Below are 17259 nucleotides of genomic sequence, written 5' to 3' on the forward strand. Positions count from 1 at the left end.
TTATATATAATTTTTAAAAATGTGTTATCTGTGGGTTTAAAGAAGGTGAAGTCTGGGAAAATAAAGCGAGCTGGAATCTGAGTATCCATGTGCCAGGCATACATAATTTAATTTGATCCTTAAAACATTGTAAGATAGATTTGAGGAAACCGAAGTTTAAATAAATTGAGTAACTTGTTCAGGGTCATATAACTAGTGAGTAGTGGAACCAGTCTCGGAACACTGGTCTTAACTCCAACCAAGGCCAATATTCTTTCCTCTCAACCTCTCTTTTAAAAAGCACGGGCTTGTCTGCTTTATTGCGGATGCTGCTGTTTGAGTCATTTCGTCAAATGTGGCCTAAGGACAACATTGAGGGAGCCAAGGATGCTAGAATCTAATTTCTTTTATGATTCTTATCGTTAACAGCCTCTTACCTACTATATTTTTCTTGTCTGAAAAAGGCCTAATCCTTTCCTGACTTGAGAGGCTTAATTAATGTTTGCAAAGTGTTTTGAGATCTTCAGTTGAAGGTATTAGATAAACAGGAGTAACTTTAAAATTCTTTCACTTCCCAAACAGGTGTCTGAGTCCCCTGGGGATGTGGCCAGTGGTTTTGCTACCTCCTGTTAATTCGAGGAGAAAAATAGCTTGTTTTGTTTTGTTTTGTTTTAATCAAACTGTTCTATTCTTCTGAGTCTGTGAAAAATTGTAGACGAGCACCAGAGGGAAGCCTAAGCCCCAGTTATCTCTTCTTCTCATATCTGATCATCCTTACTGCCCACAGATCAAGTTCTTGCCAGCCAAATTTGTCACGTCCACCCTTTGCTCTCTTTGTGTGTATGTGTGTATTTGACAGGGTGAGGGGAGCATGTGAGTGATCTTACAGAGTTCTGGTCATTTGTTTCACTGTGATAACTCGTGATAATGAGAACACTATATATTAAAAGATTTGTTATTTGTTTACAAAATATTTGTAGAACAGAGAAAAGAGTCTTGAATTTTTCTTTTCCCATCCTCGAATACTATTTATTTTATTTGTGAGTAAGGGAACCAATTTCAGTGGGGAAACATTCACATTATTTAATATTTTTAAGTACAATATTACCAAGTGTAATCTTTAAAAGATACTTTCAAGTGAGATAAAATTAACTCAAAATACAAATAACTGACATTTTTATAGTTGTTTATAATCTTCAGACTATAACCTCATTCAGAAATAATTTTATTTTAGTTTCATACAAGTAGATGGTGGTAAACTCATCTGATAAAGGGGAAGCCAGTTCAAAGAAGTTTAAGTGTGGGGCCCAATGTCTCACAGCTAATAAATGGTTTGGTTGATCTGTTACCCCTTAGAGCCTCTGCTTAAGCATGTCTTTTTAGAAACCCCCAAATTATGTAAACATGTAATGTTGCCAATCTTTAAAGCCTTTCAGAATCTCTAGAAGACAGAGGGGTGAGCAAAGGAGGCAACGGAAAATTTCCTGGTGTACAAGGGCAGATCTTTTGTACAGATGAATCGGAGATAAGGCCGTCTTGACCTAAATTCTTTGTGCAGGTCCACCTCTCCAGCCTCTCATTGCTGCCTCTGTCTCCTGCAGAGTCCCTCCTCCCACTTGACCCCAGCAGTTAGTATCAGCTATGGGCCTTCCTCGACAGCTGGACTGGACCATCCCATAAACAGGAAGCTTCTGTTCATCTCTAAGTGCATTTGTGAGGGAAGAGCAAGCTCCTTGAGCAAGACAAATTTCTCAGTGAAGGTTTTTTCCTCTCTGAAGCCTTCCTGGACCTTGTCTCTTAATTTAGCCCGTAGCTTCTATTTCACAACGCTTCATTCTATCCCCCCTGCGCCACCACCATCTACATCATCCTCCAGCCCAATACAGCTTTCTCGTATTTGCCAAAGTACTCATTCTAAAGTGAAACATTTTATATCACTCCCCTGTGTAAAACTGTTCATACCTGACCTGTAAGATGACTTTTTCTATCTTTAAGGACTTCTTATTTATATGATCTATCCTTATACTTTAAGCCCCTTTACAGTTTCCAACCATCTTTTGATCTTATTTTCTATTTTTCATGTACATAATATTTCCCAAGGTATATTATAGACATTGCTGGAAAGAAAAATGTTTTGTGATCAAATAAGCTTGGGAAATATTGGATTGAACAAAATAAAGCAAATTTATTTCTGAGCTTCTTAGACCCTTTAAACACGCCAATATACACTATAAATCTTGTTAATGCTAATATGCAATGTAAATCTTCAGTCTGGTATAATTTTCCCATACTTAGATCACCAGGAAACTTGTTTTTGTTTCTTCTGTGGCATCTTTAAGACTTAACTGAAAATTTCCCTATTTGCAGTTTTCTAAATTCATTTAATAGTTATTCTGGCCTGCCTCTGTTAGTGTCCTTAGTGAACAATGAATCTTATGCTCTGAGTAGGTTGAGAGCTCCTCTAGACAAGGATATCTATATACCAACTTTTTCTACAACTCTGTGAACAGAATCTTTCAATTAAGTCCCAGAAGAATGGGGTGAATTGTCGAATTTTGATAAGAAAGATAAAGAATAAGAACAGCACAGTTTTTGGAAGAGACATAGATAAGAGGAGGGTGGGCAAGAAGAGGACCCACAGGTGATCATTTAACAGACACTTGAGAATTTCATAATGTTGAACCTTAGGTGAGTACTGGCTGTTACAAAAAGGTCTTAGTCATGACCCTCTTGACAGGGAGTTTGGCCTGGCAGAGGAGATAGATGGATAGATAGATAATTATAAACGCAGTGTAATAAATACTAAAGCAAATACACATGCTCTTAGAGAATAGATGAAAGGTTTTGCATGATGGTGTCAAGAAAAACTTCATGGAGGAGATTATATTTGATCTGGCTGGGCCTTGAAGAATATGAGTAGGAATTCATACTGGGCAAACAAAGATGAGGGTAGAGAAAAAAGCATCTCAAAGCAGAGCATATGAGCAAATGCATGGAGGTATAAAAATACAAGACTAAGTCTGGAGTCTAGTTTGGTTAGCCTCAGGATGCACAATATGGGGAGCATGATCTGGGAAGTGGCTAGAGATCAATCTGAAAAGATAGACTGAATTCAAGTTGATGAGCCTATCTGTGCCATGCAGAGAAGGACTTTGAAGGACTTTGTTCTTTTTGGTTGAAGGATTTTAAGTAAAAGAGTATCATCATGATACACAACCTTCTGGAATTGGAATTTGGGTTGGAGTGGGGAATGAGACCAGATAGTATAGTCTCTTGCAGTTGTCTGGCCAAGAGGTGACATGGATTTGAACTAGGGCAGGAAAATGGAAGATAGTAAGGGTACAGCTCATTGTGACAACTTGGCCCATGTCTACTACCCTCACACGTGCTCGGGGTCCATTTGTAAATGAAATCATATGGCCTGGAGCTGGGAAGTACAGACACAATATAGGAACACATTTCTTTAACTACCCGAGTCTGTTGGAGCATAATCAAATTCATACTAATGGGATTTTTTTCCCCAGGGCTGAAGTTAGGTGATGCTGTGGTCTAGCCTGTCACACATTATGATGTTTCTGAAGACTTAGGAAATTAACAAAATTAGGAAAAGTTATATAAATTTAAAGGGAAAAAAGGATGCATCTGTATTCATAGCAGCATATCGTTTCCTACACCTTCCATTTGCCTTCTAATTAGCAAACTGGAATGCTTGGTTAAGCTAAGAGAACTCCATTGTAGGACATGGAAGAGAAGGAACAAATAGTCAAGGCAAATTTGGTCTCTAGGATGAGGCTTTTTTCAACTACCTGGGGAAGAAGATTGCCCTATTCAGAATTTAGGAGTTTATTCCTAAAATGGGCTTATACAGATTTTTAGGATTAAGTCATAGTACCTGGTGTGTAGTAAGCCAATTGATACATGGATAAGTTTAAGAAATTGCTTTAGGAGAAGAGCTAGAATGCCCTGGGGAATGCCAAAAACCCAAACATGAGAGAGCCTCTATCATTCATTCAACACAGGTATTTTAAGCATGAATCAGTGTGGTAGACCCTGGAGATTAAAAAGTGGATGATACTTTTCCTTGAGTCTAGTCTGGTTGGGGAAACACACATATAAACAGAAAATTAAAATACAATGTGATAAGTATTATAAAATAATTATGCACGGGCATAAAGTCGGCAACCAGCTGCCTGGAGAGGTTAAGTGGATTTTATAGAGAAGATGACATTTGAAGTGGTTCTTAAATGTATTAAATATTTGCCAGGTCAAGAAGTAAGGAAAGGACATTTCTAGGCAAAAGGAATAGAGTATGCAAAGGCCAGGGAATAGGACAAAATGTGCTATGTTTTTATAACATACCTTCCAGGACAAGTTCTCAAATGCAGTTTTAGAACATGTTTAGTTACACTTGAAGGTGGTAAGCACCTGTGCCTCCATTTTGGGGGTAGAAACTAAGGTTTGGAGATTTTAATTAACTGAAGTGTCATACAGAATGAATCAGGGACAGGGAGCCCAGACCAGGTGCTCAAAAACAGGAATGCCAAGTCTCATGCCCTGAGTAATTCTGTGTCATGATAAGACAGATTGCTATGGGTTCATGAGTATTTGGGGTTATTTTACTGCCTTGGAACCAAATTCCACACCCAAAATTGACATTGCCAATCTTATCAAATGTTCTTCTTTGGGGGAAAAAAAAAACCTGTTAAATATTTACTCCCACCACGTGAGGTAGGAATGGATCATGAAATGTTCAAGGCTTCCTGACTGGCAGTATATCTAATTTGTATCATCAGAATTTGACTTAAATACTTTTCTGAGATCATCCAGTACCTTTCTCGTTTAACACAAAATAGCAAGCAAGTTACTTTCTTCAGGAGAAACGTTGTTTATCTTTAGTAGTTATTTTGCAGCTAGGTGGGGTAAATTTGCTCAGAACTCCTACAGGATATGAATCATTTGCATTCATAGATTAACCTATTCTCAGTTTGCGCTTTCTGAGAAGAGGTTTAATACAGCCTGTATTATATAACATAGATGATACTTTTTCAATGATATTTTTAGTGTCATTCTCAAATCAACCTGCAGAATCTATGATAAACCTGAAAACTTGAGTTGCTATTATAAACCTCTAATGTACATTCAAGTAAACAAAGAAGCTGTAGAAGAAATCCAAGAAAACGTTTTTAGCCTTTTGTATAAGTTGTTTGAGGTCTTTGGCTATTGGAGGAGAGTGTGGGATAGGGAACAACAAAGCCCAGATGGCAAAACCTAAGCCTGCAATCACTGACCTGTCTAAAAATGATGTGAACTTTCACCACTGCCGTCTTCCTTTCTTCATTTGTTTCTTTAAATTACTTAAAAAAAATTTTTTTTTAATTTTAAACAAGTGTTCACTTATTAGGGCAATCTGAGCATTTAGTTGACATATTTAGAATTAGTCAGAAAGGCTAATAGTTGTAAAAATACCGGATTGTTTGTGGGAGAGTAATTCTTGGTAAATAAACATGAAGTACAAGAAACAGTTGATGCTGGTACTAATAGATTCTGAATTGCCCACCTTTACTAAGAATATGTGTCAGGAGAGAGAAAGAGAGAGAAGGAGGGAGATAGGGCCTTATTGTATATATTAATTAATAAGATAGATGAGTGGTATTCTTGGATTCTGGAGCCTGTCAAGAGAGAAGATATTTCAAGGTATAGATTTGAATTGGAAAAATAGAAAGAAAAAAGTATAAAAAGATAAAATGAGCTTTCAATAGGAGTTGATCATGAATCCATCTATGGCTATTGTGTCTCAGGCAGTGGTCAGGCCAGCTTCGCTGTGAAACCTGGAAAAGTACACTTGCTTTAGTTTCGTTGCTATAGCTCTTTATTTTACAAATGTTCTGTCTTTTAATGTAAATGAATTCTAATCCCTCTAAATATAACAAACCATCAGAAGGAAATAGTTTTCTACCTAGTTATTTATGCAACTTGCTGTGGCAAACTGCTTCTAAAGCAGTTTATAACTGAATACATGCTAGAAACTCAGGTGAAATATATTTTCCTCTATTTTTTCAGGAAATAAATGATTTGTGTTTTTATAATCTCAAGAAGGAATTTACCAAAAAAAAGAAGCAATTTACTTTCTCATACACAATATGTTTTACAGTTTGTTAGACGTGCTCGTGCACGTGGGTTCTTTTCTCTACATCATATGTAGTAGTAGGGATGCCAAATAGTGTTACCCCACTGGAACTGATGAGTAATGTCTGTCTTTGGTAGAGCATTCTTACTTTACTGATATCTCTGACTATTTTCTTAACCAGTTATGCTGTTATTGCCTATGGCTGTGCCAGCTGCCCAAAGCTGACCTGTGAGAGGGAAGGCTGCCAGACTGAGTTCTGCTACCACTGCAAACAAATATGGCACCCAAATCAGACATGCGACATGGCCCGTCAGCAGAGGGCGCAGACTTTGCGAGTCCGGACCAAGCACACTTCAGGTCTCAGTTATGGGCAAGAATCTGGACCAGGTATAAGTTGGCATTGTCTCATTTGTCTCATTATTTGATATTTCGTAATATGAGCCCAAAGCTGAGAGGGATTACTTTACTGTATAACTGAGTATTTCCTGGGATCAGAGAGCAGAAAATATTTGGTAATACTTTCAATATTATATTTAATATGTAGCTTCCCTCTCTGACCATTATAGGTTATCCAACCCAGGTGGAATCAGAATACACACAAAATTGAATTCTCTAGTTTCTACCTTCATAGTAATATGTCTCATATTGGAGAGCAATTAGGTCCTTTTGCTAGGGGCTTTTTCAAAACTTTCGTTATGAGCAGAAAGACATTTACTGTACTGTACTGTTTGTACTGTTTTCCTCCTAGCTTTAAGTGCATCACTGCTTTTGGAAGTAGGGTACAGATTTAAGGAAAAGAAATAATATTAGTGTGGATTAATGATTAACTTTAGAAGGAGGAATTACACGCATTCAGTTCACACTTTGACAAATCAGGGTAAACCTATTTAAAAATGTCAGTGGGTTTATTGCCTTTTATAAATATACTTTATTTCACTGATGTCACTTGGGAGAGGCTAGTAGGAAAGATTTTACCATTCACTTTTTCCTGGCACAGCATAATCTCCTAAATTGTCGTTTTAATAGAATAGTTTCCTAGCTTGCTGTGAAAATTACCAGGTGTTTGCTACATAGCATACGCAATTGTTTTTAGATTTTGAATTTGAGAGTATCATGGGAAGGGGCTGTGGGTTGTGTTAATAACAAATTACAGTGATACTTGCTGAGCCTGAGAAATGAGTTTCCTGAACTAAAGTTTTTCAAAACTTAGAGCCACTTCCAGGCTGCAGACTATCCTTCCTGCAGGACTCTGCTTTTAATTCTGCCAGCCTACTGGCTGGTGGAATTCCATTTTTCTTGGAACCGTATTTCTCTCTTGGGAAGTCTCCTTGCTCAGAGTGTGGCTCAAGTGCTGTGTAAGATGCCAGTTTTTAGGATAAGCAGCTCAATACGAGACAGGATCCATTTTATGAAATTTCCTGAGGTCTAGACATGGCCAGCCTTCTAGTGAAGTGAGTTGCACAATTTGGAATCCTCAGTCAAGAGTTCTTGACTGTCTCCTCATTTCTTACGTGTACTCGGAGGAATAATAAAGCCAAGCAAGGTTTAACTACGGGTATTTTTCTACCCATTCTTCTTTTCCCCCTTAGCAGATGACATCAAGCCATGCCCACGATGCAGTGCTTACATTATCAAGATGAATGATGGAAGCTGTAATCATATGACCTGTGCAGTGTGTGGCTGTGAATTCTGTTGGCTTTGTATGAAAGAGATCTCAGACTTGCATTACCTCAGGTGAGATGGGAAATGTATCCATTGCTTTTGTAGTCTTGTTCTCTTACTGATTTAGGGAAAAGGATGTCAAAGAGACATAGTTGTCCTCTCATTACAGCATAAGGAAGCTGTAAAAACTTCCTCTGAAGCACCTCTCTGATCAAGTTTTTCTTTAGCTCAGCAACTTCCAGGGACTGTCTCCTTACCTTCCAGATAGAATTCCATTTCCCTATCATGGCTTTTAAGGTTTTCCACAGTCTGGCCCTGATCTGCTTTTCTAGCTTTTTCCATTTGCTTTTATACATGCTATATTCCAGATAATCTGGACTTGCTGTTCCCTGTGTTTCCTCTGTGATGTCTTACCTCCAGACTTGTTCATATTCTTTCCCTTGCCTGGAATGCTTTCCAGTCACCTCACCCTGCCAGCATACCCCTTTTATCTCAACCCATTCAGTTTTTATCGACACTGCAAGGGCCACTTAAATGTCATTTCATCTGTGATGCCTTCCCTAGCTTTTTTTTGCCTCATTCTACTCTATTGACGTTCCTTACATGTTTCTTTATAAACATCATCACAACTTGTATTTCATGTACATGTCTAATTTTACTAACTACGTAAGTTTAAGGCTGGAGTTACCTCTTTACAGTTCCTTACATGTGATGAGTTTCCAAATAATTCATTGAGTGAATATTAAAATATTGTCCTAAAGGTGTTAATATTTACAAACTTAACATTCACTGTGTGGATGAAGCACTTACATTTCAAATTAGCAAACATTTGAGTATTTACAGTGTACCAATTACTGGGGACACAAAGGTGAATAAAACATGATCCCTACTTTCAGAATTGCTTATCCCATCTAGAAGAGAAGACAGGACAAAGGAAGTGAGCAAAAAAGGTTGGACACAGAAATGTAAAAGTAGCCAAACTCAGAGTACAAAACTGATATAAGGGGTGTGACAAGTCTTTTTATGTCCCTTCCCAGGAACGTGGTTTGCATATCTATATGATGTGGTAGGCTATGTGCCAAGAAAACTATGCAAATCAGAGTGTTCATTAGCTGCAGGGCACAGGGCATTTGGGTAAAATGTCAAGTGCGTAGGCTATGCAGGATCCCAAGTAGTATCAGTCAAGGAAGCTGGGCTAGTGTTGGCGGGTTAGCGGGGACAGAGATCAGCAGAAAATAATGGAAAAGAGGTTTCAAGCCTAGAGGCCTGCCTTTCCAAATAAAAGAAAGAAAGAAAGCCCAGAGCTCTAATAGTCTGGCCTTGTCCTTTGCTCCCCCTTGTGTAATATACTCATTTCCTGTAATCTCTTCTGTTAATCACTCCTGTGGAAAAGAAGGCTCTTGCTCTTATCAAGCCGTCTGGTGACAGCAGCTGCATTTGTAATATTGACATTAATTTCAGCATGTTTCCTCTGCAGCCCTTCTGGCTGCACGTTCTGGGGCAAGAAGCCGTGGAGCCGTAAGAAGAAAATTCTTTGGCAGCTGGGCACATTGATAGGTGCTCCGGTGGGGATTTCCCTCATTGCTGGCATTGCTGTTCCTGCCATGGTCATCGGCATTCCTGTTTATGTTGGCAGGAAGGTAAGACATGCTGAGTTCTGTGCATGTTCCATCTTCAGGTTTATTGGTAAAAGTTTGAAGGAAATGGGGAGGAACTTTATGTTTCAGAGCTGCCTGAAAACCAGCTGATTCATGGATAAAAATAACCTTGATTTTTTTAAATGGATTTTCATAAACCCCCAAGAGATCTGAAAGTTCTTATTAACATCCTGGGCCTGGTTTGTCTCAGTGACTTAAAGGTGAAATGCTTATTTCACTCCCCTGAGTTATTTTGTCTCTTCTTGGATTAACTCTTTCTATATTAGTTTGTATGGTTCTGGCCTGAGTTAGGTTAAAATTTGAGAAAGATACCTCTTTGGGATGGGGAATACGTTTTAATATAGATAATTTATAGAGGAGCGTTCACTTGTCCTTTTTATCCCTGGCAAAAAGGTTGATGTCCTAACCTGCTGACCTGGATTTTCTTTCTTATTCCTAGATTCACAGCAGGTATGAGGGAAGGAAAACCTCCAAACATAAGAGGAATTTGGCTATCACAGGAGGAGTGACTTTGTCAGTCATCGCATCCCCAGTAATCGCTGCAGTTAGTGTGGGTAAGCTAGCCAGGACCACGACTCTTCTCCCTCTGTCTCTGTCTCCATCTTGTCTCTGTCTCCCCCTTTCCTTCCTCTCTCTCTCTTTCTTCTCCTTCTACTCTCCCTCCCCCTCATCAGCTTTCTGACTATGGTCAGCTTTTCTGACTATAGCATCTGGCCAGGTGTTTCATTCTGGAGGCTCCTATATTTTATGCCAAACCCACCTTAGGAGTTAAGTCTATTAGGCACTATTATTGTGATTATCAGCCACACTAAGTTATCAGAGTTTGGGATTTTTCATTCTGAAGTTAGTGCCTAGAACTCCACCTGGCACATAAAAAAGATTGAATTAAGCAATATTACTTTAAGGCCTAGTTTTTCACCTTTCATCTTTCTTCTTCTCCACTTGCCATGGAACCCACAGAACAAAATTACTTTTATTTTGCTTTGCTTGGCCTCACAGTATTTTGGGAGACATGAGGATTTGTTGTAGAATAATAATAATGTAACTAATATTTATTTAGGCTTTCCTTGTGCCAGGAGCAGTTCTGAGTGTTTTGCATGCATTAATTCATTTAATCCTCACAGCAGCACAGTCCTAACAGAAGCATGCAGTAATTTGCCCAAGGTCACTTAGCTGGGACTTGAATCCTGGCAGTCTGACTGCAGAGCCTGTGCTCTCAACAACTAAGCCATTCTGCCTTACACAGCAGTAAGATTTTGGAATTAACACTCTTGGATTAGCACTTCAGCAGTGAATAGGTGGGGGGAAATGAAAGCAACATATACTTACTGTGCTGAGCACTATACATATCTTCTCTTTTGATCATTGACAACCCTGGGAAGATAGGTCCAAGGTCATACAGCTAGTAAATTGGAGCCAGGATTCTGATCTAGGCCTTTCTGATTCCAAGTTCAGCCATCATTCTGTTATACCAGGCTACCTCTTTGGGATAGCTGTCTTTTGTCTTTCCTTGTTCCTTTTTAAAGTGGTTTTTCTGTGCTCATGCTGGGAAGGAGAATTCAGGGCAGTTGCAAGCTGATGGTCTGCTGACATGTTTCCTTCTCTTCCCCTAGGTATTGGCGTCCCCATTATGCTGGCATATGTCTATGGGGTTGTGCCCATTTCTCTCTGTCGTGGAGGGGGCTGTGGAGTTAGCACAGCCAACGGAAAGGGAGTGAAAATTGAGTTTGATGAAGATGATGGTCCGATCACAGGTAAAAGGAGGATTTTTAATTTCCTTTTGAATTTATGGCACACAAGATAAAAATCAGTAAAATTCAGTACATTTTGCAGAGAGATTGTCGTTGGATTACTTTGGATAATGAGCTTTGTAGGGGGCAAAGTATTTTTAGCTTTTCATTTCTTCGTTTCAGAGTTATTAGGTTAATTCCTCTGGTACTTGCCTCTGTGTGGCAGGTACAAACTGGTAGAATTCTAAGTAACTCCAAGTATACTGATAATAGTAGTGATTATAATAAAGTCTTATATCTGCACAGTACTTTGTAATTTTCAGAGGACTTTACACAGTTATTATCTCACTTGGTTTTTACAACAGCTCTCTGAAGAGAGAAGGCGGGGGCTAAAATTATCTGCATTTAATGGGAACTTCTTGAAGCTTTTGTTTCAACATCTGTTAAATGGGTTTAAGAGCTTCTGCAGAGTGAGAACTAGAGCAAGTATTCTGACTTCTACTTTGATGTTGTTCCACTTCATATTAACTAATCTGGGGCACAGAGATCCCCAAAGGTTTTTCAAGCTTCCTGCTAGAATCAGCACATGACCTAAACATATTTTGAAATCTTCATGTTTTATTAGATGTCATCCATGGTGTCATGGAAAGAATAGTGGGCTTGGAATCAGAACTGTAGTTTTGTGTAACTAGCCATGACCTTGGACAAGTCATTTACTTCTAAGATTTCATTTCCTCATCTAGAATTGGGGCTATTAGTGCCTAGTTTGGGGGAAGGTTAAATATTAGCATATGTTAAAACATTTGATGTGTGATGGTCGCATATAGCAGCTGTCCATTAAGTGAATAAATTAGTATTTCTCTACATGAATAGTCTCCATACTGAAGAGTCTTTGCAGGAAGATACTAGACTCTGTTTTGATGCTGTGCCATCTTGAATTGAGATGTTTGGTTCCATCCCCAGTGGCAGATGCCTGGCGAGCCCTCAAAAATCCCAGCATTGGGGAAAGCAGCATTGAAGGTCTGACTAGTGTATTGAGCACCAGTGGAAGCCCTACAGATGGACTCAGTGTTATGCAGGGTCCATACAGCGAAACAGCCAGCTTTGCAGCCCTCTCAGGGGGTACACTGAGTGGTGGCATTCTTTCCAGTGGCAAGGGAAAATACAGCAGGTAAGCAAATAGATAATTTCTGACAGAACCAGTTGGAATTATAAGAAGTAAAATACCTGTATTGAGGTATTTCTCTGTGCCAGGCATGTCCCATATGTCATCTCATTTGATTTAATCATCAGTGGTATTTTTTTTTTTTACTTTTACAGTTAGACAACTGGCTCAGAAAGGTTAAGGACACAAAGTTCATGTTCTTTCCACTGCAACTCCATATAAAGAATAATTTTGACTTCTGATCTTCCCTCTACTACATTAGGCTGCCTGCTTCAGGAAGGAAGGCACACATTTTTGTACAATTCCCAAGGCTGTGCTCTCCATTAGGCTTTGTCACTGGCTTTCAGTTGAACAGCACATATGCTGTATTTTGTTGGCTTACTGGTGCCGTGAACCTTATTACCTTCCTATTCCTATTCCCATTTGATAGATAAGGAAAGTCAATTCTATGAACTTATGTTGAGAATATGTAAAGCTTTATGACTAAAAAGGTTGTGAATTTCTCAGTCATTTCACCAGTTAGACAAACCACAACATCTTCAGAGGAGCTTAACAGATGTTACATGAGAAGCAGTTAGTTGAATGCGTGGGAGAAGAGAAGCCTGGGGTGAGGTAAAGGTGGGACAAAACAAGGTGGGGAGGTAGGGGAGATGATTGCCTTCAGATATCTGAAGGGCCTCGAACTGGAAAAATGGATTAGACTTTTGACTCATGCCAAGAGGTAGATTAAGATGACTTGGCAGAAGCTAGAGGGAAACTAAATTTGTTTCTTTGTAGAGAATATAGGGAAAATCTATATAAAAGTACAAAGAAGGAATGGGTTACCTTCATAGATACTGAGCCGCCTAACCCTGGAAGTGTTTAAAGTGAGACCGTATAGCCATTTGGCCATTAGAAGGAGTCAAGCAACAGATGGCAGATGGATTGGATCCCACACACACCTGAGTGCCTGTCAGTCAGCTGGGAGACTCTTAAAAATAGATTTCAGGGCCCTATCCCACATTAACAAATTAGAATCTTCTGGAGTGAGACCTAGGAATCTGTGTTTTGAAAAGGTTCCCCAGGTGATTCTAATGTAGCCATTGCACAAACTAGCATCTGGAAACCACCTAAGTAGATGGCCTTTGTGAAGGCCTCTTCCAATTCTGAGAGTGATTCTGTGGCAGAACTGAAGCTGGAACTCAGGTCTCTGACTCGATGCACTGCATTTCCCTGGGCCGTGACATGTTCCTGAAGGGCATCTGAGGCTGGAGCAGAAAAGCAAAGACACAGGCAGCAGGATGGAGGTTGCTTGAATGTGCAGCTGCAGGCTGCTGCTGACCTGTGTGCGTCTCATGACTTTGGTTGTCTCTTGTTAGGGGATCCCGTCCCCACATGTCAGAGAATTCACTGCTGTGCTTTCTTAAAATCAAAACCCCTGTAAATAAGCAGACAGACATTATTGGAGACTGACTTGCTGAAACTGCAGCTTAGCCAGTCCAGCTGTTCCAGTTCTGTGAAAGCCTTTTATAGGAAGTGAATGATTCAGACGGGTTTGACTGTGAAACTCATTATGAGGAAATACTTAAGTGTGCAACAAAATGGTGTTGGAGCCAAGAAAGGAAATAGTTATGAGTTCTCAGCTCTGAAATACCATTGGGAAAGTTTGTTGCTCTTGTAGGAGGTTGGCTCCTGGACGTCCTTCAATCTCATAGCCTGGGGGTAATTTGATTGCTAAATGTTTGAGTTCCTAGTATGTGCAACAGAGGGTACAAACGGAGGGTAAAGTGTGAATGAGATGTGGTCTCTCCTTTTTTTCGAGCTCACAGACAAGTGGGAGACAGATAAATAAATTGATATAATAAATAGGTAGGTGCTATTGGAGCACTTAGCAGGAAGTGACTGGTTTGCTGGGAAACTGAGGGGAGATGATGCTTCTTTTGTTGTTAAGGACTGATATGAAGTTTGTCACATGGAGAAAGGAAATGTCTAGAGAGAGGAAATACCATGTGCACAGTCATGGAGGTATAAAATGTGCATAGGTGTATAAGGAAAGAAAATTCAGAGCGATTATGATTTTAGGACCTATGGTGAGAGATGGAACTAGAGAGACAGCTTGGAGGCAGATCAGGAAGACCTTTAATGTTTGTTGGCAATAGGGAGCTAGGGGAGGACTGTTGGAGTAATTGAATCTTTGTCCACATTGTCACTGATCTGGAAGTGGTTTGACTTGGAGTTAGGGCTCCTGGAGAAAGAGCCCAGTTGCAATTATCCAGGCAGGAGATGTGGAGGGCCTGAAGTTAAGCAGAAGCAGTGGGGATAGAAAGGAGGGGACGATTTCAGTAGATATTTAAGAGAGAAAATGTGTGGGCATCTCTTTGAGCTATTTGACAATTGGAGAAGATCAGATCAACTCAATTTGCAAGAGAATAATGGAAGAGATGTGTGCCAGGAAGCGGATGGTCTCGGAATACCCAGGTCTCATATTAACTTGAACGTCCCCTCTTTACACAGGTTAGAAGTCCAAGCCGATGTCCAAAAGGAAATTTTCCCCAAAGACACAGCCAGTCTTGGTGCAATTAGTGACAACGCAAGCACTCGTGCTATGGCCGGTTCCATAATCAGTTCCTACAACCCACAGGACAGGTATGTGAACAGTCAGATGCCCAGGAGAGGTTGCATTTTTTCGGTTGGGCACTAGGCCTTCAGAAGCTCAATGCCTCATGTTAGGGCTCTGTGTACCATCTAGTAGGGTATATGGTGTGTGTACCCTGTGAATTCACTGAGCAAGTTCTTGGTATGGGAGTTTTTGGCATGTCTTGATTGATTCTTCTTGTTAGCACTTGATTTTTAGAGGTTTTTTTCTTTCTTTCTTTTTTACTTTTTTTTTTGGTCTTTTCTTGGCTATTGCAACAGTGTAATTATTCACATGGAACTTAAAGAGTTTGGTTGGTGTTCATTGATGTCCGTGGGTCTATGGTTTCTGCTCTCATGGGGCTCCTGTAGCCTATTTCTCTTTATTTTTGAGAAGCTAGTGTATATGGTATGGTGTGATTGCAGCACTTCTTGCTGGAGAGAGTCTGATTTCTTCTAATTGTGGCGTAGTAGTAAAAAGCTTTGAATCTTTTCACTTTCATATTTTGAGTAAGATAGTATAAGGCTCTGACCCTTAGTTGAATTTTGGAAGCTCTTTTTTAGTTGTTTAAAGAAATTGGCAGAGTGTATTGTGTGTGTGTGTATTTTAAACCAACAAAAAGGATCTAATTGTTCTCCATCTTATCTTAGTATTAGGTTAAATTTTTATTTTTGTTAAAAGTGAGCTCTAGTCTACTTTTTACTTATGTTTTTGGACTTCCTAATCCTGAACCCACAAACTGCTTTTACCAACAGGTATAGCATGACCCATACATGACTCAGCAAAGTGGATTTTGTCTCCACAGAGAATGCAACAATATGGAAATCCAAGTGGACATTGAAGCCAAACCAAGCCACTATCAGCTGGTGAGTGGAAGCAGCACGGAGGACTCGCTCCATGTTCACGCTCAGATGGCAGAGAATGAAGAAGGTAGTGGTGGAGGTGGAGGTGGCAGCAATGAAGAGGATCCCCCCTGCAAACACCAAAGCTGTGAACAGAAAGACTGCTTGGCCAGCAAGCCTTGGGACATCAGCCTGGCCCAGCCAGAGAGCATCCGCAGTGACCTGGAGAGCTCCGATACGCAGTCAGACGATGTGCCAGACATCACCTCAGATGAGTGTGGCTCCCCTCGCTCCCATACTGCAGCCTGCCCCTCGACTCCCAGAGCCCAAGGTGCACCAAGCCCAAGTGCCCATATGAACCTCTCTGCCCCTGCTGAGGGGAAGACTGTCTTGAAGCCAGAAGGTGCAGAAGCCAGAGTATGAAGTGGATTGAATGCTCCTGTTCTGAGAAGCACACTTGTTGTAACTGCATCTTTTGGAATCTTTTGGGGGGAGGGGTGGGGATTTATGTATTTTATTTCAAAGATTCTCTGGTCACAGGTTTTCCCCAGGGAAATTCTGGGAAATTTGCTATTTCTTACCAGATAAAACATGGAAATTTTGCCCTTAGTCCCACCCCACCTCCCCCCTTTTTTAGTTTTAATTTATTGGTTAAACTGATGGTGGCAATCCGTGAGGTCTGTCAAAGAGTGTACAGATGTATGTGTGTATATTTTATGTATGCTAACATTACTGAAGGACACATTTTAATAAAGATTTCTGTCGTAATTCAACTCATCTCATTTTCCTTGGCTTGGATAGTCCTACAGAGCCAAGTGTTTGATTGAAACAGACTACTACATCTTTAACAGTCTTTAGATCTGCGTTTTCCTAATGCCAAAAGAGAAGGATTGTATTCTAATCAGCCTGCAGTGGAGTCATCAATAAACTCATGACTTCTAGCATGACAGGAAGCAAAGCTAGGCTTGTTTTGGACTGTGTAGTCAGACTGAAGTCAGCCAGATAGTGAAGCTGTAGATTAAAATGAACCTTGTTTGCCCTCTAGAGGCAGCTGTACAGTTTTCCTGTTAAAGCTTAATTTACACTTTTCTGCATTATAGTTGCTTATTAGAAGTGTGCTTCAGAGGAGGGAACTGGTGGCAGTTCCAGTGGCTCTTCAGAGATCCCAGTGAATGTTGTAGGGTTACAACTTGGGGAATAGAGTATTCTTACTGATTCTGCACAATCACCAAGCAATGACTTAGATGTTTGTTCTGCTCTCAGGTTCACATGCCCTGTTCCAAAAAGCTTTCTCAGTTTTGCCAGTCTAGTTTAAGTAAGAGAGACTAAGGAATCTGACTAAAATTTGTAGTAAGAGGAGACGTGCCATCAAAATCTCAGCATTTAATTTTATTTGGTCTTATCAATTCATCAGAATTGAGCTAAATTAGTACCGCTTGGGATTTTGGCTCTGTCTAGAATAATGGCCTTAGAAATGAAAGC

The 17259-nt window shown here is 39.9% G+C and overlaps 1 protein-coding gene across 1 annotated transcript; it reads left to right on the plus strand.

Annotated features, from left to right (window-relative positions):
* Window positions 1-2653: 2653 nt before the first annotated feature.
* On the plus strand, window positions 2654-16554 carry RNF19B (ring finger protein 19B). Its single transcript, XM_046660833.1, has 9 exons — window positions 2654-2667; window positions 6288-6493; window positions 7696-7840; window positions 9246-9408; window positions 9866-9980; window positions 11040-11180; window positions 12120-12327; window positions 14815-14946; window positions 15741-16554. Exons 1-9 carry the CDS (start codon window positions 2654-2656, stop codon window positions 16198-16200), a joined length of 1584 nt encoding a protein of 527 aa, XP_046516789.1. The 3' UTR covers window positions 16201-16554.
* Window positions 16555-17259: the final 705 nt, after the last annotated feature.

This window comes from Equus quagga, chromosome 5 (genome assembly GCF_021613505.1).
Source record: "Equus quagga isolate Etosha38 chromosome 5, UCLA_HA_Equagga_1.0, whole genome shotgun sequence".
Lineage (NCBI taxonomy): Eukaryota > Metazoa > Chordata > Mammalia > Perissodactyla > Equidae > Equus > Equus quagga.

Excerpts from the sequence above, each read along its gene's own strand:
- RNF19B (XM_046660833.1), top strand. Across the intron at positions 9,981-11,039 it reads AATCGCTGCAGTTAGTGTGG|GTATTGGCGTCCCCATTATG; the intron begins GTAAGCTAGCCA and ends CTCTTCCCCTAG. Across the intron at positions 11,181-12,119 it reads AGATGATGGTCCGATCACAG|TGGCAGATGCCTGGCGAGCC; the intron begins GTAAAAGGAGGA and ends TTCCATCCCCAG.